General features: G+C 37.2%; 4 protein-coding genes across 4 annotated transcripts in view; 2 read left to right on the top strand and 2 right to left on the bottom strand.

Moving 5' to 3' along the window:
• The window catches only part of LOC6625052 (GTPase Era, mitochondrial), a 41,059-nt gene that overhangs the window by 13,451 nt on the left and 45 nt on the right, over positions 1-27,563 (top strand). The gene's annotated exons all lie outside the window — the stretch shown is intronic.
• Positions 4,839-5,187, bottom strand: LOC6624952 (uncharacterized). The gene has a single exon (XM_002049140.4). It carries the CDS (start codon positions 5,140-5,142, stop codon positions 4,951-4,953), a length of 192 nt encoding a protein of 63 aa, XP_002049176.1. The 5' UTR covers positions 5,143-5,187; the 3' UTR covers positions 4,839-4,950.
• On the top strand, positions 6,171-6,516 carry LOC116651240 (uncharacterized). The gene has a single exon (XM_032437209.2). The coding sequence runs from the start codon at positions 6,204-6,206 to the stop codon at positions 6,390-6,392; it is 189 nt and encodes a 62-aa protein (XP_032293100.1). The 5' UTR covers positions 6,171-6,203; the 3' UTR covers positions 6,393-6,516.
• LOC6624953 (uncharacterized) lies at positions 20,711-21,983 on the bottom strand. Its single transcript, XM_002049141.4, has one exon. It carries the CDS (start codon positions 21,880-21,882, stop codon positions 20,896-20,898), a length of 987 nt encoding a protein of 328 aa, XP_002049177.1. The 5' UTR covers positions 21,883-21,983; the 3' UTR covers positions 20,711-20,895.

The following is a 27,563-nucleotide window of genomic DNA, read 5'->3' as shown; positions in this document are numbered from 1 at the left end:
AACTCAACGGGAAAGCTTTTACTTTCATCGTTGACTACGTGCCATGGTTATATAATTTCAGTAACCGAACTCAAGCTCAAACTCAAACCCGAAAATGAACTCGAGACGCTTCCAATGAGCAATGGCCACATTCAACTTTTGTTGTTGTTGTCGTTGTTATTATAGTTGTTCATGTTCAGGCAAAAGGCAAATGACATTGTCGCATAGAATTACCCATTACTCAACTCAGCTTTGCCCAGCTTAGCAAAACTTAACTCAACCCGAGTCTCCCAGGACTCACGCCTCGAACCCGCTGGAGGAAAATTCGCTTTGTTTTTGCTGGAAATTTAATAGCAGCTCAGGATATTTTTCACTGCGACCTCTATTGTGGATATTGTGATTAATAAGCCCATTTTTCGGTTCTTCTTGCAAGTTCAATTGGAGCAAACAAATATTATTTTACAGCTAACTTCGAAATGGAAGATTATTTAGTGCGGCTCTTAAACCTTTTGAGAATTATAAGTACTAATGTTTTTTAAATTGTAGAAAGTATTCCGCTGAGACATTTTTGTGAGAAATGTGTTGAATGAACAAACTGTTTTATAAATACAATTTATAGTTAAGAATAAATTGTTAAGACAAGAATAAATTTTGTGAGTGTGTATTTTTTGTACATTCCAAAAACTGACTTTTCTTAAAATTAATTTTGAAATTTGTTGCAATTATATCCAATTCCCTGTTGAATTATATTTACTTTACTTTTTACTTATCATAGATACATATATGTTGATGAATTTCTGCGAACCTTAACATAATGTTGCTCAGGGTCAACAATAATTGTAAATTTCCATTTTAAGCCCTTATATTCAAGTAGTCCATGTAAATTGTCCTCCCTAAAGAATTCTTTGCAAGCAAAAATATTGCTTTATTCTGTTGCATAGAAAAAATGTGTGAATATATTTCACATTTGCCGGGAGCGCAGTTTGTGCCCCAATGGAAGCAGCAACAGGATCCAAGACGTGACCCCAATCAGCAAAATTAAATTTGCAACACACACTCACACACACACACACACACATACACATATGCAAATAAAGCTATTTACAGTTGTACTCAAAAATTAACATTTCGTCAGCAGAAGCCGCAATTTTTTTTTTCCAATTTCCAACTCATCGGCAAATGAAACAAAGAGCCGCGGGCTGCGCAGAAGGAAGCTCAAAAAAAGAAAGAACCTTTCGATGTCCTGCTTGTTGTGCTCATATTCTTGTGTGTGTGTGTGTGTGTGTGTGTATCTGTTTGCATAAGTGTAAACAACAAGCGAAATTCAAAATGGAAGTAAAAGTGGCCCAGCTGTAACATCTCCCACACGACTTACAGGCTATTAGAGTTATGTGTTTTCGTACTACAATTAAATAGGGTATTGGTAGATATAATATTTTTGTTGCAAAATTTAAGAAGAGTATTTGCAGTAAAAAACCATAAGTGTGAGATGGCCAGAGATGAATTTATTATATTTATATATTACATTCTTTTCAACGAGGAGCTTGGAATAGGCGTGTGGTGTATTATCGAAGTTTTGCTGAACAAAGATCGGTCAATTAAATATTATATATTCATTTTCTACAAATCAATCCATGCAATATCTACCATGTTAATTGAAATATTACTCTGTTTTTAAACATTTGTAAACACAATAAATTTTTTGAAAAGCCTGGCATAGAAAGAAAATCGAAATTAGAGCCGTTAATAGTCTGTTATTAATTTGAAATTTTCGAAAATCAATAAATTATTTCTAGACATTTAAACGCTAGCAGAGTCAAAAGAAAAGGGCCATTAAATGCTTGTAAGCTGTTGACAAATGTTGCAAAATGGAAAAGCCAATAAAGGCGCACACAGACACACCCACACACACCCACACACCCGACACACACAAAACAAATGCAATTCATACAAATCAATTGACATTTAATTAGCTGTTTGGGATGCCAAACAAAAAATATATGTGCTCAAGAACTATGAAAGGGCGACGACGGGACGAGTAGTCACTTAGAAAATCAAGGACTTTTGACCTTGCAGCTGTCGCCGCCATTCGGTTAAGGGGGAGCTAAGGTTCGTTTCAAGCAGTCAGCAAAATCCCAGTTAAACTGCGCAAAAAAAAATGCTAAATAAAAAAATATATCGTTGTCTGCCTTAGAGCGCAGCGGTTGGCGAAAAATTCAAAGCCATAGAATGTTATTTTTAAACATTTGAAGCTTTATGGTAACAAAAAAAAGTTTTTAAGAAGATGTATTACAAGAAAGAAAATGTCTCTCACGAATTCACTTCGGTTTAGAATTAGTTTTAAAAATAACGATTAATATTGCTATAATTCTTTATTATTATTTTTTTTTCTTTTAAATATTATATTTTTTTATTATTTATTTTTCTTATAATATTGATTATTTATTATTTTAATTATTTTTGTTCTTAATATTTTTATTTTCATTATTTCTTATTATTATTATTGGTATTTATTAATTCTATAATTATTATTTATTATTTTTAATTTTTAGTAAATACTAAAATAATGTTTATATTATTGTTTTTGGTTTGGTCGTTTTATTTTTATTTATGTATTAGTTATTATTCGTATTTTTATTATTATTATATCTTATTATTGTTCTTATTAAACTAAATAATAATTTTTTTATATTTAAAATTATAAAATATCCAGTTAAATTTAAACCATCTTATGTTGCATAAATCTTGGCGAATATGTCAAGATTTTTAATACGCTCTGCAAGATTGCAAGAGAATTAAATAGTACTTATTTAAATATTTAATATTTGCTACATTCAAATTGATCTAATTCAATGCGAAAGATTTATTTCCTTAAGGAACATGCCGAAACTTGAATTGGGACCTTGCCACTTTACGTGTGGACACGGCGGGGCACGTGACCGATTCAACAATTTTAGTGACAATAAAATCCCGCAAGCAAATCCCATTTCGATGTTCAACAAATTGTTAGCGTCTAAAAGGTGTAAAAAAACCAATTTATATTTACTCGCATACGGCCAGCTCTGGCTGATGGCACAATGGAAAGCATACACAGTTTATTTGGGGGGCAACACAAAGTTGCCTTTTTGAGCGGCTGTCAAAGTTTTTGTAGACTTTAAAATGTGTGTTTTCCATCGTCGAAGGGGCTGGCACAGGGATTGGAATGGGCTATGGAGATGTGACGCAGTCAATGCCAGTTGGGCAAACAACTCGTTCTGGCAGCTGTTGACAGTTACATACCCCGTCCATTCGTTTTTCAAGAAGTTTGTCTTGAATGTTACGTATACGCACATTTGCACAGCACGTATTGCAAATAGACGGCAAATTAATTAAATATCACTCATACGTCAGGTGTTGCGTGGCGCAGGCCGAGTTGCTGCTACCGCTGCTGCTTATGGCCATGATTTGCAGAGCAGAAAAATGATTTAAGACTTGTCATGCTGCAGCCGTATCCGGCCAATGGCTAACCTGTTCACCGGGCGCTCTTTCGTTTATCATGATAATGTGGGTGTTGCATGCCACGGTGGCAGAAGCGCGTGGGCAGCAGCCAGAAATAGTCGCAATCTCATTTAAATATGCGTGGGCCACGCTTCAGTAATTTTATGTACATTTACCACACGGAAAGGCAGAAATTCGCCTGAACTTTGTCTGCTCTTGGCCTGTGCTTAGTTGCCCAGACTGACAGTTAATCAGGCGCATTAAGCTTAGCTAAGCGCGCCGCTTAGGTTGGATATCACTTTGGCTAAGTTAAGAACAAGGAAATTTCATCTATTATTAGAGACAAACATTCAATTTTACTTAACTGCCTGTGCAGAGTAACGTAATGGGCTGTTTGTGTTAAGTTGAATTTAAAAATGTATCGTCGCAGATTTCAACTATGACATAGCAACATAATATAACCTGTCTACTATGTATATATATACATATATATATATGAAAAGTCAACAATGCCAAGAAATTTAGTTCAAGAGATTAGGTGTGTTCTTGGCAGGAGTTTGCATCTTGGAGATATCTTAAACATCTAAGCTGTCGTTAAAAACATTTTAACTTCCTACAAAGAACACACACATACGCCTACAGTATCTTAACCCAACACTATGGTAAATGGGTTCTCGAATAACTCGGTGCTTATTGTCCGATCATTATGAAATTCACAAGACCCGAATGTGGCGTCTAAAAGTGAATTTATACCAAAGAGCAAAACTCTAGTTCGAAGAATAATAATAAAAAGTTTGTAATATATTGTGTAGCATACTTTTCAGTTTCCAATTCAGCAATATGGTATTTTTCTATTATTATGATAAAAATATAGAATATGTATGTATATTCGTCAACAAATGCCTACCGATCGTTTAAGCTCTTTACAATATTCAATTTTGCTGGTGACGCTTTCATCGGTTTCTGGAGCTTCGTCGGTCGTGTATGGCGTGTATGTTGGCCACAAAGGCCAAGGCAGAGCCATATTCATATACTTTACTATTTGCTAAAATGCTATTTAGCTTGCTTATTGTTGCTTCACAACTATTAATATTGGCAGCTAAGCGTCTCTGCTCCACAAATTAAAAGAATTTAATTTAATTTGTGGATTTGGAACAGTTATATTCTTTTTCTTCTTTATTTTAGAACAGAAATCTTTTATGCTAAATATATTCACTATATTACATTGTATGATGCTTCAGCTGAGGCAGGAAATATTTATGTAATGCAAAATTAACATAGCATGTTATGTGGATTTCTGTTATCCTTAGGCTTTGTTAACATTATCTGTTAAGGCAGATAGGCAAATATGTTGCTTCGGATTCTTAATTAAAGACAGCTGATTAACTTGTAATGCGATATTTAATATTTATTTCGAACTTCAGCTCGAATACAATTCATAATTATAGTCTGTAGAGGAAACATCTAAGTTTCTAACTTTAACTTGAATGAAACTTAAGCACATTCGCGAGTTATCGGACTGTAGGTGCTACCGGTACCAGGGCATATTGGAGTAGTGCTGCGAAAAGGACAAAATGGTGACCTAGCCAGGCATGCCAATAGTATGAAAGTGCCCTCGGCTGCAGGCGCGGAGAAGACCACTAACATGGCCACCAACGTCAGGTAGATGAGAAACTTGGGCGTCATCGTAGTATCTATTCCTGACCCGCTGCTGCTTTGAAGTGACCTTCTCGCTATGAGCGTACCCTATTTATATGCTTGGGCTGGGGGATAGAATGTTTCTGAAGTTAGTAAAGCTGGATAACCTAGTGCATTATGCATGTTATTTATACAAATGGTCTATTCCTTTTATAGGATCGAAGAGGAACACGTGTCAATTGTGCAAGTTAGTTGTTTTTTCTTCTTTGTTTTTTAATGGAAAGCCCATCACTCTAAGCGTGGCACTAGGTAAATATTCATATGCTATACCCTAGAATGTGGGTAAAAAGAGTATCATGAGTATTATGTGCAAATTAACGTCAGCCCGTATGTATGCATATGTCGAAAATCTTTAAGTGCTAAAGACTTTAAATTGAAATTGGGTCCTCCTAATGCTCGCACAGTATGAATTTGTTTAAAATAATTGATAACTTGCCCCTCTTACAAGCAATCGTCCAAATCCCTTTTGCTCATCATTATAATGAATAAAAAAAACAAATTTGTTATGCAGACTTTTGAAGGGATTCAGCATATTTCACATTTAGAGGGCATTGGTTTTGCCATTTTCTATGCTATATTGGTATGGAGGTAGGAGGTGGGCTTTTTATTTCTACACAATACGATGTCATACTTATTCCCTACAAATCTTATACAGATCGGATAATACAATCCGAAGTAAGTCCCAAAAGCATAAGGGAAGCAGCTGAGCAGTCGCAGCCTCAAGTCAATATTTATGATGCTCGTCACGGAGTTGAGGGAATCTCCTAATCGGGCATTCCCAACTAGAACAGACTTACTTGTTTGCATATTGATAGTGTCGCGACTTGTGTACTTACGATTGCACAATTGCGCGTGCTTTTATTTGATCTCATACAAAGTAATTTTGTGCCATCAGTGCAAATAGATTCTTGGAATTAGAAGACATTCTCCATTTTAAAACAAACAAATAATTAGCTTTATTAATTAACTTTGAAAATCGTATAAATAGCTTAGAAAGTTATATTACAAAGTCACTTCAAAGCAGCAGCTGGTCTGGAATAGGTACAACGATGTCTCCCAAATTTCTCATCTATCTTACAGTCGCGGCCATTCTAATGGTACTCAGCGCACCTGCAGCAGAAGGCACCTTAATTCTGACACTCTGCATGTTGAGATCACCTTTCTGTCCATTCGTTACCACGACACCAACGTGCCTGACGGGTAAGACATGGAGTCCAGCGCTTAAAATTTGTGGTTAGCTTGTAGAATTGTGGAATTCCATATGCTACATGAAATTCGAGGAACACAACACTCACAAATTTTGAATTGAATTGCGTTGAAGTCGGAAATAAATATATAACATTGCATTGCATAAATATGAAATCAGAGTTTCTACTGAGATATGTTTAAAATGATATGAGAAACATTTGCATCGCAATTCCATGTTTCAACTTAAACTCAACTTAAGATAAGATCAAAAGCTCCTCCGCTCTTTTTTTAATATATTTCCCCAGGTTATGATGGCTATGCATATAAAAGTAGCAAAAAAATAGACAACATAATTTTTTTTAAGCTGTTCTATGAATAATTAGAATTTTAATAAGTGGAGACATGTGGCATGCCAATAACCACGTCTTCCAAGGAAGCTGATTACGGGGCTAATATAAAATGCTGTCTCTAAGCAACTCGACCCCCACCCCCGCCAATCCACCGGCTGCATTTGAGGGTAGAACTCAAGCACTTTGTTGTGGTTAAACAAACTGTGCTCCTTGACGCTCCCAAGTGGAAAGCTGAAAAAAATTGTGAATTGGTGGCGAAATGTGAAGGCGTCTAAAAATAGTTGGTTAGCAAAATATTTTCACAATTACGAAGAAAACAGCTGCGAAAAGTTGAAAACGCGTAGTGAAATTATGAATGAAAATTCGCTCAATTCACTGAAAAGCAACAGTTGTCCGCACAAACAAACACATCACACACAACATCCACAACAAAATGAATGCAATACACAAGGAAAAATTCAAGGTTGCCTCACTTGAAGATACCCTCTACCCTGCACCGTGCTGCAGTTGGCCGCTTTCTATACGAACAGAAACAAAAATACCCACAGGCTCCGCATTTTGTGACCTTAAGTAACGTCGACGTTTGTTGTTCAATCTCTTTGAAATTTGTAAAGTTTAAATATGCCATCCAAATGTGTTAATATACCAAAATACTAGCTTTTATAATTATGTTTACTATACGTAAATCTACATACAAAGTTTGGAGAATGTTCGAGTTATACTTAAAAATAATTAACCCTTGCTGTGTATGAATTACGATAATATATATATTTTTTTTTCAATGTTATTTTGCTTAAGACAAACGAACAAGAAATATTTATATACTTTATATAGAATATATATACTTTATGAGCTTGCCGATGCTTTCTTCTACTTTAAAAAAAAAAAACAAAAGATATACCCTTCTTACCCGTTTTCAATGTGCTTAGGGTATGAATATGAATACAATCCACAAACGCTACACTGGCGTCCCTGTTCGTTAGTCATGCTTATGTCCGTGTCTATGCAGTTGTCAGCGTCTGCGCGCTATGTTCAGCCGCACGTGGTGGCTTCCATTTGCCGTTTCATTGTGGAGGGTGTGTTTGGCGCGCTTTTGGCGCGAATGCCTCTTGTGGATGGCAATGGGGCTATGCGTAATTGGGCGCCGGCTGCCTGAGTTAGTCCTGCAAACGGATTCGCACAAAACGGTCGCTGGTCGTCCGTCAAGCGCCAAGTTGAAGACAATTTAAGGTTTTTGGAAAATACTGAACCACAGCAAAAATAAAAAAGTGTTTATATTTGAAACTTTTCGCTAGCGCGTGCCAAACCAGAATAAATATTTGTATCGACTTTCGATTTGTGCCAAGTTTTGTGTATGGCTGGTCCAGTAGACAAGTGCTTAAAATAGAAAAACAAAAATATCAGTTTCAAAAAGTAAAAAGAACTACAACATTGACCACTGCGGCTAGATCGGTTGTTTTAATTAATTTTCGCAACATTTGCTGGCAGCTGTTCGGACCAATTTCGTGCGACTGTGTAAGTTGAAAAATGTTTTTTTTTTCTTTCTCAAATTGCCAGCGGGGCACACATAAATCAACAGTTGCCGTCAATCGCGGCAACTTTATCGAAATGCCAGCGCAAATATTTGCGTATTTGCTTAGTCTGGCTTAAATCATATTCTAGCCACACGCAAGCAAGCGCCTTCTCGCTCGTCTCTGTTAGTTGGGCGCCCTCGCTATGAATGAGTTTTAAGTTTCAGAAAAAAGTTTTTCTTGACATTCCTTTTGCATTTCTTGCAAAGTTTTCGCTTGCATAAAAACAAATTACTGAAACAATGTGTGAAATTTAAGTTTAAAAACATTTTATGGCCTGCTCGACATGCTTTTAGTGGCAACTCAAACAAACCAAAAAAAAAAAAATTGTCTTTATTGGATTTGCATATGTAGTTTGACGCGGCTTAGATGTTGCTCGTGTGGCTCTGTGAAAGGTATTTTGCGTGCATGCGAAGAGCTAAAAGCTTTCATCTGGCACGGTTATTAATTAGTGACGTGTAAATGAGCTTGAATCTAAGCGACTTTCGCGCCACTCCATTAAAATTTTAAACAAAGTTAATGCAGGGCAACTTTATCAAAAATATTCATTAAATATTTTGTATTTTGGAATTTTCATATGCATTAGCTTCTCTTTACTTTGCAATGATGAATTATTCGAATTGGCAGCACTTCATTAAACTAAAACAATTTAAATAAATTGGCAGCACTCCATCTAACTAGTTCGAAGTCTCAATATATAGCAGCAATTTAAAATATATTGGCAGCACTCCATTTAAATAGCTAACAGTGTCAAAATAAATATTCAAATTGTAAGCAAATTTAATGCTTGGCAAGGGAAACTAATCAAAAATACTAATTAATTACTTTAGTTTTGTATAATAGTAAGTTAGTGTTAGCTGGTTCAAATCTAAAATAATTTTGTGTCACTTTACTCAATCACTTCGAAGTAAAAATTTATTTGCAGCACTCCATTAAAATTGCGAAAATAAATATAGTATTTGGCAAGGAACCCAAAATATAAAATTTATTATCGGCAGAACTCAAATTACCTATTTCTCTAAGTTAAAAGAAATTGACAGAACTCCGTTAAAATTGGTAAAAGCAATTAAATGTTGGTGTATTAATGGAATATAACTAAATATATTTGCTTGATTTGTTATTGCTGTTGCCATACAATTTATTTTGTAGTAGTAAAGCTTTAACATGCATTTCTATACCCTGAACCCATTAAAAATGGGTATGATGTATTTGTGCAATTGTATGTAACAGACAGAAGGGAAGGGAAGGCATCTTATTTCTATTTAAATTTTACAAAAATGATTTAATATTTACTACTACTATATAAAACAGTTTCCCTAAGAACAAAGAAAATGTACATAAATAAATTTCTAAAATGAAGTGGAAGGATTTTTAATTATTGGGAGTCCGTCGTAAGAAGAAATTTGAAGAAATTCTTTTCCTATATACACATACTTATCGTATACATAAAAAGAAAATGATTTGAGTAATTGATTAGGAAACATTTTATTTTCAGCCACATTATTTGGCACTCTATTAAATTCAACTTCAAAGCACACATTTCTATAGTTATTTAAAATACAAGTTAACTACAAGCCCCTTAATCCAATTAGTGAATGTTCAATATATCTGACAAAGATCGTGTTTCCCAGTCAAGTTCAAGGTCAAAGCCATTTTGTATATGACACGGGATAAATGAAATTAACAGCATCTTGTTCTGCGCTAAGATAAACACACAAAAACCTCAGATAAGTTTCGTTTTGGCTAAAGGCAAAATCAGATTTAAATAAACAAACAAGCATTCAAACGAAATGTTGTAATTAAACTGAATGCGAGTGGTGCCAAATTGAAATCGTCAAAACCAAGTGCCACGCCCCCAATGTTAAGAACGTCTATTGACAGTTCAATCGCCAAATCCAATTCGCGGCAAATGACAAGCCATTTGCCGCACTACTCGAAATTAGCATAAGTCAATCAGTCAGTCAAATGGTCGTCAGTTTGTCAATCAGTTTGTCAATCAGTTCCAGCGGGCGCTACATTCACATGGTTAAAGCCAAAAGCATTTGTGGCTAATTAGCGTATACGCAATCACAGCCAAACGTAGTTGGGCCCCCCATCGCCTCCCCCTCTCCATTTACCTGTCGTTTTGCGGCCTCAAATTTGCTTAATTAATGTATTCCCTTTTCTCTTTTTTTGTTTTGTTTTTCTCCCCTTTGTACCTTTTGGTTTTATAATTGTTCTGCGTGCCACCCGCAGAGTACTGAAAAATTATCACGCATACGCCGTGTTGCAGCATTCGCTCAATTTGATTACACAAGTTGTGTTTACATTTTAATACCCGCGGGAAGGGTATTCAAATTATTTTACAAATTGTGTAACACAGATCCCCCATTAAGTATAGGTATACATACATTTGATCAGAGTAAAAAGGACATCTTGTATATACTTTGAACCGAGTTTCTGTGAACTTTTTATCGGGAAATGCAATTGTTCCCAGAGAAATCCTTCACGCTCAATATCGAACATGAAGTTAAGACCATCTCTTTTACATAACTATGCGAGAACGTTTGCCGCTACACTTTTAATTTCCACAGCTCGATTAAATTAATCAATTAAATATAAATTATAATTTCGTACCGTGGTCATATTTGTGCTAGCGTATTTACACTTCAGCATTCGCGCCTCGAAGCTGACTGCTTCATCTCTGCCATATGATTACCCTAGATAAATACGCATATTGGAGCACTGGCTGATTGTCTGGCGGAGACGCCACAAAAGTTTTGCTGTTAATAAAATTGGCGCGGCGCACGTGGCGTATACGTAACAGCGTAATATGCCCACAGGGGCGAATTTATATATTGTGTGCGCTTGACAATCATTTGATTATTTTTGGTGGCTGGCATTAAAACACATAGAAGCTTACATCCATACTCACATTTGACTTCATATGTATAAATAGTTGATTGTGGGTTCATGCGTGCTTTTAACCTGTTCAACTTTAATTTGCACTTTAAAATAATATCATTGTTTTCATCTCTGTTGTTGTCTGCTCTGTTAATGCAAATGTATTCTCATTTTCGTCCCGATGCGTTGATGAGTGTGTCGACGTGTCCTTCTGCTGCTGACACAAGGGGCTTGGTCACAATTCAAGTAAATGGACTCTCCGAGCTGGGTTTTTTGTTATTCATTATTTTGCAGTATATAAAAATGCTTGATAGAACTCTTTTTGGGTTTTCCCTGTGTGCAGAAAGCAATTACAAGTCTGAGATTTTGACATGTTTTTTTCTGTCCTGAATAAACAATTTTCTGGCGAACATTTTGTATAAAAGAACTTGTCGCAAGTAGCTGTACCTTGAAAACAATTTGGATTTTATTTTGAAGCCTAAAAATAAGCAGATTTTAAGCAGATTCCACTCAAAGGATCTTCAGTGCCAGATGGGGGCTTTCATAGCTGGGCTACTTTGTGCTGGGACTTAAACCCGAAACTTAAGTGCTTATTGTTTTAGTGACTTCTTGACTTAGTTAACTAATATGCTCAGCTCAGCTCAGCTATGATTAATAATTATCCACAAAAGTGTCGTTGTCAGGGCTTGCGGCTGCCACCACACGGCTTCGTCTTGGCATAGTTATAATTGTTTTCTGAACTTATCCCACACTCGAATTGACAGCTCACAGACAGCCAAAACTCACATATGAGCATTTAAAGCCGCTTGTCAGTTCAAGCCCAAATTGTTTGCTTAAAGCTTGGCCACATGTCGGTGCTCGATGGGACTCAGTCTTTCACAGGCTGGTCATTTAAAAGCAATATATCCAAGTCAACAAATTTCCATGGCAACTTTTGTGACAGCCAACATCTGGGGAGCAGAGCGTGCATTTGTTGCTTTCCGAGGCTTCAATTGAATTAGTAATAGCAGTCAGTCCGGAAAACTTTCGCTTAGATGTTTGCTGATATAATTTCCTTGCTGGTATTTTTATGGTCTAGAACGAGCGTAGATAGTATCCGGAATTCCGTTTAGCCTGTTCGCATTTTAATTGCCAACAAATGTGTTTGTCATTCCGCCGGTCCGTGCAGCTGTCGTCAGACGAGCGTCTCTCTAATCTATCGCTGTCATCAGTCATGTTTACCAGTGCTTATATAAGGTGTTTTTATCGTTACCCCTAAACATATTTTTCTACTTTCGCCACATACCTGGCGTGTAATAATGTATTGCATTTCATTTGCGAAACTGCCGACTTGTCAATAGGTTGGGTAAATTGATATTTATGTGCTCAGCGACTTGGCTTCGAATTGTTTAGCCTGTTTTTCGATGCCCTGTACACATGCAATGCTTAAAAAGGGGCATTATAATATGAGGAAGGCGTCTTTCATACTTATATGGATTATACAAATAAGGGACACTTTAAAAAATATATAATAACTGTAATACCTGTGCCTTAAAGCGGCAAACGTATCGCTGGTATATTTGATCGATATTTCGATAACCCGATATTTTCATATTAGTTTGTGGTCAACGATAGTTTGTTTTATTTTGAAATGCCGAAATTCGCCTCATGAAAGCACTTACGATGTTTATATTGATAAAACACCTATCGATAACTAATTGTATTTATCGAAATTTTAGTATTGTAAGTTAGTAACTTTTGTAATTATTTATATTTTGGAGAAATATTATTGCTTTAAGTCTGTAAATCTCTCCAAATTTTTTAGAAATTTCTAAAAACTATTAAGAATATAGTTGAAGTGAGCTAACGACTATCGAAATTATGGAGTGCGATCACTATCGATAGTTTTAAAGCACTTTACACACATCGTACAGGGTATCCCTTAGTCGGACACCTTCTATATGCGCCTCAATGCGAGCTCTTTTTTGGCCTTTAGGGCCTTTATGTGTAACTAGGCCTTTTAATGCCGGCACGCTCAATCTTCTTCTTGTAAGTCCTTCTGTGACATTTATTTTCTTTTGGCTGGTTTCAGGACTTTGTTGTGATTCGGCACTAAAAGTCACATATCTTAAGCACTTATGACGCCCAAACTCTATGTCTCAGCGAACTTTAAAGTCTGCCAATTGTCTTGTTTTTTCTTATTTATTTTTTTTCTTGTGTAATTCTTTTCAGTTTCCGTTTTCAGTGTGCATGCACTCCATTTTCATTTTCCACTATAATTCGCGCTTTATTCAATTTTTGTCGCTTCTTTTGCTCGGTTTTCCATTGTTTGCATTTTATGTGATTAATGCGACAATATCTGAATAATGCATGTTTACATCTTAAAGCATTTTCCTCATCATTTCAATGGCATTTAATCTGAAATTTTCGCATAACACGCAATTTTCGAGTGGCTCTTTAAAGCACTCAAATTAATTTGTCATATTACACTGATTAATGTTAACGCCAGTTATTAATGACCCCCCATAAGAGGCGCAGGCTCAGCTTTAAATTGCTCAATTATGCCCACAGCTCTTGAAGGTCTTCTCATATATCTCATCTGTCGGTCGGACCAAACGGGCAACTTAATCAAGTGATTGCATAATTAGGCTGCAGATGGGTATAACAATATGAATGTGGGATAGATATGTATGGGCCGAGCCACAATTTAAAACTTCGTAATCCTGATTCAATGCTAAGCTGTATCTCTGGAACAAAGCGTATTTCATTTGGATATGCTGACTTTGATAAATGCTATTAACTCACAATATTAATAAACACAAGCTACTAGAACGTATATATAAATATAATAGAAAGCATTATAATTGAATTGTGTTAACAGATTTATTAAAATGTCATCGCATGTCATGCTCTGTTTTTGTTACTCAACGTTGAATATTTTCTCACATATGTGGATAATTCGCTTGAGCAATCATCGAAATTCAATTACAGTTTCCATTTGCATATGGCATCAGCCAGTCAGTCGGTGTGCCATGTTTCTTTTGTCTTTTTTTTTTTTAATATTGATATAGCGTAAATAGGAAATTAAATAAATGCAAAAAGATAAACGTGAACAGGCTGTCGCAAAGTTGAGCTAAAAGGACTCTAGACCTGGCTAAAGAGCTCGTGCGGGCCGTTGCCCAAGCCAAGTTAAATAAGCAAGAGGCAGCTTGACTTTGGCAGGTCGAAGACTTAATACGCTAACAGAGTGTGTGGCTGATTGTTTATTGCTCTAAAAATTTTATAATATTTAAGTCTAATTTGATATTGTTTGGCATGCGTGTGAGTAGAGTAGAGGTGTTCATAATAGTTGAAGAGATACCTTAAAAAAATATTCGTCCTTTGACTTATTTTCCCTATAGATCTATATGTGTGTTGATATAATGCTGCTCATATGTAAAGAGCCAGGCACATTTTTTTCTTATTTCAAGTTTGGTCCAGATATATAAAACCTAAAAGGATATCTTATGCAAGAATTTTACTTTTTACCGATTGTTCCTATTGTTCTGATTCCTACTAATATACAACAGAAAGACCGACCTATGCTAAATTTTAAAATAAAAAATATGGCTTTGTCTATACGTCTGTTAATTTTAATCAAGAATGTATATATTATATATTTGATGGGGTGCTTAGCTGTTCTTTGCTATGCTTTACACTTTACATTACATATTTATAATACCCTTTAAAAGGGTGTAAGAATCAAAGCCAATGCCTCTGCATGTCGATGCGTATGATAATGTGAGTGAGGATGAGGATGTGAATGAGTTTGAATATGAGACTCAGCGCATTGACAGGCTGTCAATCGATGACATGCAACATGGCAAATGGAGCTACATGAAAACCAGGCTATGGCGACTCAATCTGCTGATGTGGATAATGTGCCGGCTACGTGCGTAATTTTAGTGCCCTGATTTGAATCAAGGCAGGTGACTTGGCCCCTCCTCTGTGTGTGTGTGTGTGTGCTGACAGGACGTTAAATAGATTCTACTCTAAGATGAGCTAAGGCATGAGTTGCTGTTGAGTCTTTGGTTAATGTCCTGACTACTTTGGCTTTTAGCTGTGAGTTTTCCTTTTCATTTGTTTAGCTGTGATAAATGAATTTGCCTGCTTGACCGTCTCCTTTCGAACAATTGGTCGCTAATGTCAATGCTGAAGTTGCCAGCGGTTAATTTCGATAGTGTTTTGAGGTTAAAGTTTGCGAAAACATTAATCTTTTATGCACGATATCCATCAATTACAGTAACTTTTTCCAACCTGCCCGCCGCACGCTCGCCCCGGTGATAAACTTCAGCTTCAATTTATACAACATCATTGACGTCAGGACCCGCTGGATGACTGGGGTGTTTTTTTTTTTAAAAATAGTTGAGCATCGCTTTTGCCACCTGCATTAACAATGCTATTTTTTCTACACTGTCCAACATAATTTTCTTTACATAACCCTGACCCCTCTCTCTCTCTCTCTCTCGCTCTATCTCTGCTCCCTACTTGTGCTTCCTTTCAGTTTGCATTGCCCCCGTTTCCTCTTTAGCTACTTTTTGTGGTTCCTGGAGCCACTTGGCACCACCCAACGAGTTGATGATTAACTTGGCTCATTTATCATAAAATCATTGCCCCAGAACGAGCGATGGGCGTGCCCTGCACCGCCCACTCGCTGACCACAAATGCTATAAATAATGCACTAAAATTGCAAAAGATACAACAAATATATTCAAAACAAATTTATGCGCAGAAAAAGATGTTGTATCTGTATCTTTGTATCTGTTATTCAATTTTTTTTTATGCCCTTATGCACAACTTGAGCTCGTTGTGTGGGCTTTATTGTTTTGCCTGTTTTCAGGGTTTGCCCTCTGATTTCATTTAGTGAGCCATATTTATCTCTTAGCTTACAAATAGGGAACAAAAAAAGCTTCTAATTTACATAAGCTCTTCGTTTTAATGGGCGCAGTCCAAGACACAAAATTGTTTATCCTATTCATTTTAATTTCACTGGAGCTAGTGCAGGTACGACTTTTGAAGGGTATATTATCTGTATAGCATTGCTCGAAAGCCAAAAATGTACGAGGAACACTGAGTTTTCATGTGTTTCGTTGTTTAATGCTGAAAAGATATTTTTAACAATCTCACACACAAGCGTGAAATATGCGTGGAATACGGCAAAAGTTATATATTTTTTTGGTTTTTCATTCGTTTGGCTACAGTCTTAAAAAATATGTTGGAAAACTATATTTTTCATTTAAATCTTCAAAAAAATCGGATATAATTCAATGGAAAACGAGCTTAAATTGTTCCGGGAAATACAACAAAATTTTTGGAATTATAACTATTTTTTTCAAGACATATTTTAAAACGGCATTTAGATTTGGTGAATTCATCGCCATTTTCGAAAAATAAGTCGTAAACTTTTTATGAGTATAATATTCTTCTCTAGAAATAGGAATACGTTCTATTAATATGTTATTTATACTTATAATCTTAAAAATTTTTTAGCTATTTTTCAAATTTACTTAACAACATCCATTTTGCGTTGAAATAATTTTCAAATTTTTTCTACATTTATCTTAGGCTTTATTGGATCTTTAAAACTTTGTCCTATTTCTTCTTATTCTCTGCATTCCCTTCAACTGCTTGTGATTAAGTGCCATTTATTTATGGGCTAATGGTCTATTGACATTGACCGCCAAGTGGATAAGAAAATTTCCTGTGACTTGCAGCTGTCCCACCGAGCTATAGAAATATGTCGGGCCCAGCTCAGCTCATCTTAGCTCATCACGTTTGTTCCGTTCAGCTTTGTCTATAGTCGGCACGGGGTGGTTAATTCACTTAGTTGTCCCTTCGCCGGAACCTGCTGCGTCCGTGCTTCTTGTTTGAGTGTGTGTGGCACAAATTGTATTTGGCCTGAATTATGTTGACAATAAAGCTCAAGCTGGTCGTAGTCAAGTCAGGCCCCGCCTACCGCCCAGCGGCATAGCGTGATTTTGCCAATTAGCCAGCGTGGACTCAAAAATGCTGAACAGCTCTGCATGCTGGCATTCTTTTTGGCCAGCACCCAGCAGAAACTCAAATCCCTTATCAATTTTGTGTGCCGCACAGCTGGGCAGCGGGGGCGGCACACACGGAGCCAAAGTCAAAGCGTGGCGCCACAAACAATGCAACAGCAATTCCAAATCAGATTTAGAATCAGGCATTTGTTTCCTTCTTTTTTTGTTTTGCCTTTTCCTACGCTGAACCTATTTATATTGAAGTAAAAAGGGTATTATGTGTTTGCGAAAATGTATGTATTGGTTTTAAAACGAAAGCTCTTAAAGCACACCCTAAAGAGAGTAAATAGGAGCTAGATGGCAAATCTAGTAAGCTTATAATATGGTATATGGTATATAAAGAATAGTTCACCTATATTTATTGGTTTTCTACCAGTTTTCTCCTCAGAATAAGTAGTTGGAGCCTTGTATATACAGTATTTTGTGCCATATTGAAGTCCTGAAAATCTGATTAGGATCGGAAAGTAAGCACCGAAGTTGTTTCAGGTCGTATTTTCCGTATTAGATAAGAAAAACCACAACCTCAGCAAAAAGATCGGAAAATAAAAACCGAATTAAAGACCAAATCCAAATCATATCCAAAACAAGGAAGCTCGACATCATGTAGGGTATCTACTAGTCGGGCTTAAACGCCCGTACGTATATTTTTTATTTATTTTTTGGTTAAAAGCCCGCGTTGGGGAAAAGCACAAGCGACGACACCGAGCAATTTATCGCGAAATTTCAATTTGAAATTCGTTGCATTTTTCAAACAGCCTCCAGCCGCTGACAGATTCCTCGCAAGCAAAAAAGTAGGCAGCGGGGGTGGGAGGTGGGGAGTGTGTAGGACCGTAGGCAGCGTTGAAATACTCTTGTAAAACAAACTGTAAATCATTGCACCTAGGGGAATAATGTGTCACAGTTAACCAATCTGTAATAAATTTCGGCTTAAGGTAACAACATCAATATGGCATGTAAATGTAATAAATTTTGCCAAAACATTGGAATAACATTAGGTTGGTGTAACAATGCGGGGGTTAAGGGTGTGTGACATTTATTATTAATCAACCTTTTTACTTATTGCTGCAAAATAATATGATAATGGCAAATAACAATTATGATAATAACACAAATATTTTGCACATTCAACATATTTATCTTCTTTATTAGGAATATTTTTGAAGAATTTTTAAAAATAATTTGCAAATAAATATTGACAATATAAACTGACAAAGTATGTACTGTAGATCCATATTGTGATTCTCGGACTCCGGTTTTATTAACTTTTACAGCCAGATATGATTTTGTAGTTATCGCATCTGGCATCTCAGTCTTTGACACGTTTAATACGAAAGTCAATTTTAATATTTTCCACTTCACTTAAAATGTTCACATTATTTTTCATGTTGTTGGTTTTGTATTTGCTTTCCGCTCGGTTGCATTGTTAACAATATTACGATAATACCCTACTGCTTACCCACTTCATGGGGTAGGTCAGGGTGTGCTATGCGTGCGTGCATAGATGGGAATGTTTTTTTTTTGAGTTCAAATTTGGGTGCTTTGTTTTTTTTTTTTGGCGGGAATGTGAATCATCCGACCCGAACATGATTCATGTTGTTGTTTTTAAGGGCTTAAAGCTGCTTTGCAGCTGTTTCATAACCAATGGGGACAAATCGGTTTTGTGTCAACGTTTTCCATTAAGTCACTGAAAGGTTCAATGGGAACCAAACAGTTTGCGGTACTCAAAATATTGCAGTTTATTCAATTAAAATGGCAAATTTAACGCACTATTGCAGCTGGTTTCGAGAAGCGGACGTTGCGTGAATCGATTAGGTTATAAACAATTTTTGGGGGCATAAACAATTCGGTGTCTGCGGCTGGCTGCCAATAAAAGCGAATTATTTACACAAAGTTGCGTAGTGCAAAGGCAACGAAAAAAAAAGAAGCAAAAGTAACCACATGAAATCAATTAAAATATTTGCAAACAGCACGCAGCACATAAAACTTGGTCTAGAAATTGTAGAACTTGAGCGTTAAAAGTAATTGAATGTGACTATAAAAATAGCGCATACGACGCGTGGGCCAAATGGGGGAGAGAGTATAAAAAATTGATAGGATGGGATGTGCTCGACTTGGCACAATGCTGTATGTAGCTGTAAGAAATTGCAGACAGTTCAATTTCCCTCTAATCGAAGTAGAGATATGCAAGGGTCTCTTATCGCTCTTTTATCGCCTTTTTATCCTTCCCATTAAACAGAGACGCCTTGAGCTGACTTTTTGTTTGAATATTGACTTTTTTTCTGCTTGAAGATGGCGAAAGGAGCGATATTAAGGTATTTAAAGTAACTCTCTCCGTCCAATATGGCCTACCCACAGCTGGTATAGGGTATTGGAAAATGATCAAAATAATTGAAATAGAGTACGTATGCTAAGTGGCGCTTGTTTATCTAGAAAGCCTCGTGAAAACAAACAAACAGACGCCAATTGAAAATGTGCCACTGTACATCAATCGGTCAACTGTACATCAAAAGTGGAATAAAAGTAAAAAATTAATTAAATGTACGTGCAGCGGCAATGTGGCAAAGCATTTGAGTGAATTTTCACAGATTTTCATTTCGTTCATATTACGCAGCAACAACAGCAAATAAAGCAAATGAAGCAACTGAAGCAATTGCGCTGTAATGGAAACCACTCGGAGGCATTTCAAATATTTGCCAAATAATTAATCACGCCATGTCATGGCCCGGGCACGGAGACGCCTACGTCAGCCACAGTCAGGGGGCCAGCTACTCCGGCTGCCTGTGCGCCAATTGAAATGCTAATGCCAATGTCTGTTGGCCACTGATAATATGAGCTGCGACGAGTCGCACTTTTGGGGGCACAACCTCCAAAAAGTATTTTGCAGATTATGATAAATATACTTTTCTAAATAAAGCCGACAGCTGAAGTTGTCTGCATATGATTCGCTGCCTCTCCCCTCTCTCTCTCTCTCTCTCTCTCTCTCTCTCTCTCTCTCTCTATCTGATGATAAATTCTGTTTTTGTATTCAAAGTGAGTAAGCTTTGTTTTTGACAGACAGCACTCGACAGAAGCAGCTTCCATATTTGAGTGCCACTCGTAAACTTATTACAGATTGCTCAGATCTCAACTAAAATATGAAGTTAAGGTTACATAAAAGCGAATTAAAAGTTTCAAAATTGTATTTCATATCTCAAATTCTGTTAGGTTGTCCAAGCGTACTCCATCAAACCTATTCTAATCCTATCTTTTCTATAGTCGTATCAAACCTCACTTAAGATTAATCCAGAACTACAGTCTGGGTCTAATAATCCTTTAATAATCGATTCTGCTTAACCTCATGAACCTGAAATTTACTAAAACTATTTTAGGGTTGAAAAAAATGACGCTTTGCACTTGACCTTGAAAATTTAAAAACCATTTACTAAATTCAATTTAAAGATCCTTTCTTTTTTTATAATTTATTATATATATATATTATATATTTTATTTTTAAGTAAATAGTGAAAGGATAGATTAGTTATCAACTGACTATGGCCCTCGGCTAAGACAATGCTATAGATTTGAACCGGGGTCCTTCTTAATTAGTTGCCCGAATGCCTGGGCATTTATTATTTTGTGTATTTTAGTCTGGCTGTATTTTACAATTAACTTAGATTAATTTTTGTGTACACTAAAATTTTCTGTAGGGCTCTAAGAGCACGCATTATACTTGTCTGCGAAGCAGTCGCATGTACATTCGCCACGACAGTTGCAGATGGGTATGTAGAGGAACTCGCTGTCTTTCCAGAAATCGACCAGCTTCTGGCAGGAGTTCTTCTTGTAGTCTTCTTTGATTTTCTCCAATTCATTTTTCTTGGCGCAATCACAAAAGTAGTCGGCTTCAAGAATCCTGTCGAGACCGCCGCAACAGACATCTCGGACCAGCCTGTCAATGGGATTGGCACGTGCGCCTAGACATTTTCTGGGCACCGCTCTCATGCGAATCTTGTGCGTACGCTTCATGTCCACATCCAGGACAACGGTGGATGTCAGCTGTGGATTGAAGACGCGCTTGCGACGCGCATTGTCCACATATATCTCGTAGTGGACAATATTCGAATCGTCATGCAGATACCACTCAATGGACATGCAACTTCTGCTTATCGGCGCCACATGGGTGATGGTTATGGGAAAGCTCTTGGTCGCCGGCGGTGGATACTCCTTGGTGCCATGCAGCCGGTTCTGTATCGTGTCGCGTGTAGCTGTGATCGAATTGATGTCCATAAGCAGGTTCTTCAGATGCATTTTCAGCTCCAGTCGCTGCTTGCCCTCCGGCGTTTTCAGAAACGCGGCCTGTCTGAGGGCACGCCTCACGGCGATGCAGTGGCAGCAACAACAATCCTTTGTGTAGCGCTCACAGCCATCCGAGAACAGATCCGTCATGGACAGTTTCACCAGGGCGCTCTCACTCGATTCAGCTGGCGCTTTTGGCTCCGGTTCAGGTGCAGGCTTCGGCTCCGGCTCAGGCTCAGGTGCAAGCAGGGACTTGCCTGCCGTGCTACCTCTGGGACTTTTGAGCGCACTTTTCGCAGATGCCGTTGATGAGCGCCGGGAAGAAGACTTGGATCCAGATGGGGACCTAGACCGTGTTGGTACACCAGCTGCATCCGGCAAAACTATGCTTACCCTCTTAGACATTTCACGCTCTTAGACTTTTACGAAAAGAAAATATCGAATTTTGTGTTTGAAATACAAAAAACTAACTCCAATATTTGAAGACGAATAACTCAAAACAATTTAGAGCAAATAGTTGGTGAGTTAACTAGAATTCGAAATGCTCGCAAAAAGATTTTGTTTTCGACTCTAGCAGAAGTTTAATAAGTCAAGTAGATTTTGAAGAGATCCCGAATAATAATTTATAATCTTAATTTAATTATATATGAAGGGTGGATTGGATGGAAATCTATGCAGAAGTTAGGCTGGATAGAGAAATCTTTCTATGTAGAAGCAAAAAACTTTGGTTTTCAGAAATGAAATTATTGTATTTCAATGCTCTATTATAGATATTATACATATTTAAAGATTCCCCCAGCTATGATTTATGTACCAAGTATTCTCTTAAAGATTATATTAATAATTTACAATTTGTTATGATAAATTCATAATATAGGTATTTGTAGGCTGAATAATATTCCTGCTTATGCAGCACTTACTAGTTCACATAATGAATTCACTTGCAAGTTCAGTTCAAGAACTTACAAGTTCATTAACAAGTTCAGTTAATGAACTTCTTAATTTTATTCATGCTTGAAAGCTGGCAACACCCACAACAAAAAGTTCTTTAGAAAACAAAATATTCCTAACGCAATGTCACAATATTTTTGCATTTTTAATTTAGTTTAATGGACAATAAGGCAGTGCGGCGTTGCCAGACGGCTTTAAGTAGGTAGTTAAGTTGGCTGCGCCTCATTATTTTCTGCAATTACGTTCAGTTCATATTTGAATCCATAAATTGCTGTGCGTGTATGTATTTTCGACTTAAGATTTGTTTTTTAGCTCATTTCACTTTCGCTCTTATCGAGCTTTACGACTTGATCTTTGTGTGTGCTCTCGGTATATAGAATTTTTTTTTGGCCGTAGTGAAATACAAACAAACGGCGGCATTTCTTGCTAAATCGATGTGCGTACGCAGAGTCATTTGCAATCATCTTCAATCATCTTCAATCATAACGAATGGCAACGCTTTATGACCTGCAATGGATGACCCAGCCGGAGCTTCCGCCTGCTTTGAGTCCGTGTCTGTTGTGCCAGCCTGCGCCTTGACTTGTCTGCCATTGATTCAGCTTTGGGGCCCCGGGGCAGTCGAGACGTGTAACTTTGTCAATATTTATGTTCACGGCTCGGAGCAAGAGAGGCAAATGGAACGTCATGAAAATTTGCATAATATTTGAGGTAGGCGGCCACTGGGGCAGGGCAGCGGCGCATACGAAATGAGCAGCAACCACCTTTTTTTCTTCTTCTCTTTATAAATGGCAAACATTTTTTCGACTCTAATTAAAATAGCTTAGAACGCGTTGCATAATGAGCGGGCCATTTGTCTGAGTTTGACATGGGCTTGGAGTTGGTTACTTATGAGTTAAAAACAAAAACAAAAAATATTATTCTCAATGTTTCCATTTGCCCTTTTCAGCGGGGCCAAATATTCAGCTTGGCTGCGCAAACGTGGCGTATGATTAACACGCTTGCCACATTACACATACGCCCGGTTGCCTCAGCCTTGTGTTGCTGTGCAGCTTACAAGCAAAAACCTGACAGAGAACAAGTGTGAGTGTGTGTGTGTGTGCATTAAATTATGTTTGCTTTATGATTTATCTAACACATACTCATAAGAATGTTGAGCATGTACTGAACGCCATTCCAACAATATGTTTTATCCGCCTTTGTCTGCGCTTAGTACCCAGTCTTAAGCGGGGTCCGCACTGCCGTAGGCGCCACGGGACGCTCTGACAACGGGGTGCCTGGCAGCCAGTCAGCCAGTCAGGCAGGCAGGCAGCCAGGCATTTTAATAGACTTTCCCTCTGACAAATGTAATTGCGTTCAAAAAGCAGCCGCCGGTTGCTATCTGAGCTCAGCGCAGGCAGCAAAAGTCGACCCATACCTCAGGACATAACAGGCTTTAATCATAAATAAATACGCGTGGATATAACGATGGCAGCCGCAAAACAAACCCAAATAGAATAAAAAATTGTCACGCGAATGACGCGAACGTCAGCTACGATGAGAAAATTATATATGAAGAGCTTCTGGAATGCGTTTCTATGAGGCTTAAATGCTGAAAGAGATTCCAATATTATTCGTTGTTTTATAAATGTTTTTGAAGAGTGTCGAAATTTCTTTATACATTGCTTGAGCAGATTTAAATACTTATTTAGTATTAAGCATATGTTGTCATTTTTTTGTGGAATTCATTTTATGAACTATTTTTTTACATTTTTTTACTTAAGTATTCGATTTTGCTTTGAACGAGCTATACAATTATTTATGAATGTATTCTTAAGATACCTTAAATAATTTTTGGCTTTAGCTTAAACTTCTTGTGGCTTAAACTTAAAGTTCTTGTAGCTCGTAGGTCAGAATCGCTTTAATATTGTCCACTGATTAAAGTTGTTTCAGCAGTATATTTAAAACTTATAAAAAGGAATACTCCGGTCGCCTAGCAGGTCTTTCCCCGTGGCAACTTGCTGAAATTGTTTAAAAAATGCAATTAAATTGATTGAGGTCAACAGGCGCTGGCAACAGGCCTAAGCCGCGGGGCTAGTCCCACAAGTTAAATTATTTTTCTTTAATAATATTATTTTTCTTTTTTTTTTTCATTTTATTTTGACAGTTATATTAAAGAGCTTTTGTTTGGTATTTGTTGCTTCCCGCTTGCTAAAAAATTGATGTGTTTCTGGTATTTTTCTCAAACTTATCTCGCCGTCTCTGCTGACGCCTGTTGTGTGGCACTTTCAGCTGTTTAACTTCAGACATTTAGCTTTTGTCCTGCCGCAGCTACTTCCGTTACGGATGTCGTTTCCGTTTGTCTATCAGCGGATGGCCGCAGGAAGTTGGCGCCTAATTCAAACTTTGTGCCGACGAGAGACAAATTTAAGGCAGGGCGCAAAAAAAATCGACAGGCATATTTCACAAGTTTTGAGGATCTTGTCTAATTGCCTAACGCCCGAAGCGGCCAATAAAACTTGAAGCAATACAGAAGTGGGTAACAGCTTAAAGTTCGCTCGCTGTCTAAATGCAAAGTATAATTAATATTGCGGAAGCTTTACACTCAGCTCGTTTTCGCCGGAAGTCACATTTCACATTTCACATCTCTCCCAGCAGAGCACACAACACACATAAAATACATACTGGTGTTGGGCTGTCGACACTTGGGCCAGCATATTGCCCATAGGTCTGTCATTAAACATGAAGCGCCCATTGGCAATGCGAGGGTTACGAGCTTGTAGTCTCGTATTTACTGACCCGAGCCGGGACAGTGCCACAGCTAATTGCACTTAAATTTCTGTGTGCTTGACTCCTTTATGTAGTTGCCACAAATGTTATGAATGTGGGTCGTTTAAGTGCCGTGTCAATTGACTGAAAAGTCAATCGTCAGGCATTGTTTGCCACATGGCGCTCAACGTAGGGGAACATAAAATGACAATAAGTTTTTACGACTGCCGGCTGAAAGAAACACAATATACTATTAAATTTTATAAATCTTTTCAGATTTAGTAATTTTTATCAGAGCCCAAACCGATGTATGCCCAAAAAGGGATGCATAAAATATGTGAGACAATGCACAGACTATATATTTATTTGTTTTTTATATAAACTAAGTTGAAACTACATGATAAGTGGATATCAGCAATGGCTGCCAGGGCGTTCAGCAGGACAATAGTATGCGCAGACTTTAATGCAATGAAATATATAGATTTTAAATATGTAATTTATGGCATATGAAAACGGTGAGAAATCTTGGTGGATATGGCGCCCAACGTGCCGCACATAAAATACCAAAACCATTTTATGACTTTAAGCTAGAAGCAGCACACATGCTGTTAAACTTCTTTTTATATGCTTTGCTCAGAAATTGTGATTTTTTTACTAGAATTTAAAAGGTTTTTTTTTTGTCAAATGTTGATGCCAGAAAATTCAAAACCATGCTAGAAATTGAATAGCTTAATTTTGTACATATGATATTAGGTTACCAATTACTTTAATTTCTTAATTTACTGAATTCTATAATCCAGCATATATCTGGATGTTTTTTCTATTTAAAAAACGTTCAAGCAGCAGCCCTTCAGCTGGTTTGTCTCTCTCTGTTGCGGGCCTCTGCTTTGTTAAATCTTTCAATTATTTGTGGAACGAATGGTGGCGATCCGACGTCCACTTGCCATGCACAGCTCAATAATTTCAAGAAGCCGTCCAATAAATACTTGATTTTATGGCTAACAAATGCAAGGCCCATCAAATGCTCTAGACACACCTGACCGCATAGTTGAGCACCTGACCCGGGTATTCCACAAGGCCTCGAGAGTGCCATATAAGTGGGCAGTGAAATTACGCGTACTTGAAGGTAAAGCTGCTTATAGATAGCCAGAGAGTAGCTATAAATAGCTTAATGGCCTCAAAAAGATTTGTTCGATTTGCCAACAATTTGCTCGACCCTCTTAGCCAATGAATAAATAACACGCATACGCAGCGTGGACCGCAAAGGATAGCCGCAGTTAGCTCGAAATCAATAGCGGCACAACAAGTGACGCCTTCAAAACAATCTAATATTGAATTGAAATTGAAACGACACAGGCAAGCGAACGCCCACACACACAGCCAGACACAGCCCCACCCATCCAGACACATATCCGATTCCAGATCACAACAGATGCGTTGCGGCTGCGATTGCTGTTGGGATAAAGACGACTGATTGCGATTTGAAAGTCTTTGAATTTGCCCGAATGAATTCGTATTAGTTCCCAAAGCGTTTCATAGCTCTCCCCCCTTGCCTCCTGCATTGCCAGCTGCTTCACTGTGTCTGTATCTCCGTCTTACTGCAAGAACTTAAAAAATAATAACAAAAGAATGTCAATACACGGAATACTGAATAAATGAATCCCTTGCACCAACTGAGCAAAAGCCAGGGCTCAAAGTGAACCATATGACGCTTGAGTTGCACAAAGAACGCAAAAATGTTCGTGTCGTAATCTTAAATTGCATTTGGCATGTTGCTATGCAAATTTATGCAGAAGAGATCACTTAAAGAAGCGTATGAATTCTTATAAGCAAGCGTTTAGCAATAATTTTGCCCTGCTACAGCTTGTACAGAAAATTCAATTCATAATACGCATATTAATTTTGCTAGGATTAATAAAACTTCGCATAGTTTCCGCTTATAATTCGCAAGCGGTTCAAGCGTGAACCTGTTGTTCACGCAAAGGCTAAAAGTGTGACTTGAAATGGAAAATCAGACAGTCCAGAAATTTAAAAAAATGTTAACGAATACAAATTCACACAAATTTAACAAAAATTTAATGTATGCATTGCTTTTACCAATTTGTTTTCTTTTCTATTTCTTTATTAGAGCTTCGATTCGATATTTTACTTAATTTTACGACAGACTTTGAGCAATTTTAATTAAAAGTCTGTTGCCGCATCTCGTTTTAAAGCACACGTATTAAATGAACAACAAAATGTGCCAGGCATAAAGTGAATTATATAAACCGCAGCATAATTAAGCTATATACAAATTGTTAAATGTTACACATACGCCATGTTGTTTTCTCTTGCACAGATAGCAGCTTAAATCATTTTATGACAACGACTTAAACAACTATTTACTTTCG

Source organism: Drosophila virilis, chromosome 5 (genome assembly GCF_030788295.1).
Source record: "Drosophila virilis strain 15010-1051.87 chromosome 5, Dvir_AGI_RSII-ME, whole genome shotgun sequence".
Taxonomy (NCBI): Eukaryota; Metazoa; Arthropoda; class Insecta; order Diptera; family Drosophilidae; genus Drosophila; species Drosophila virilis.
This window is presented reverse-complemented; position numbering and strand designations above follow the sequence as displayed.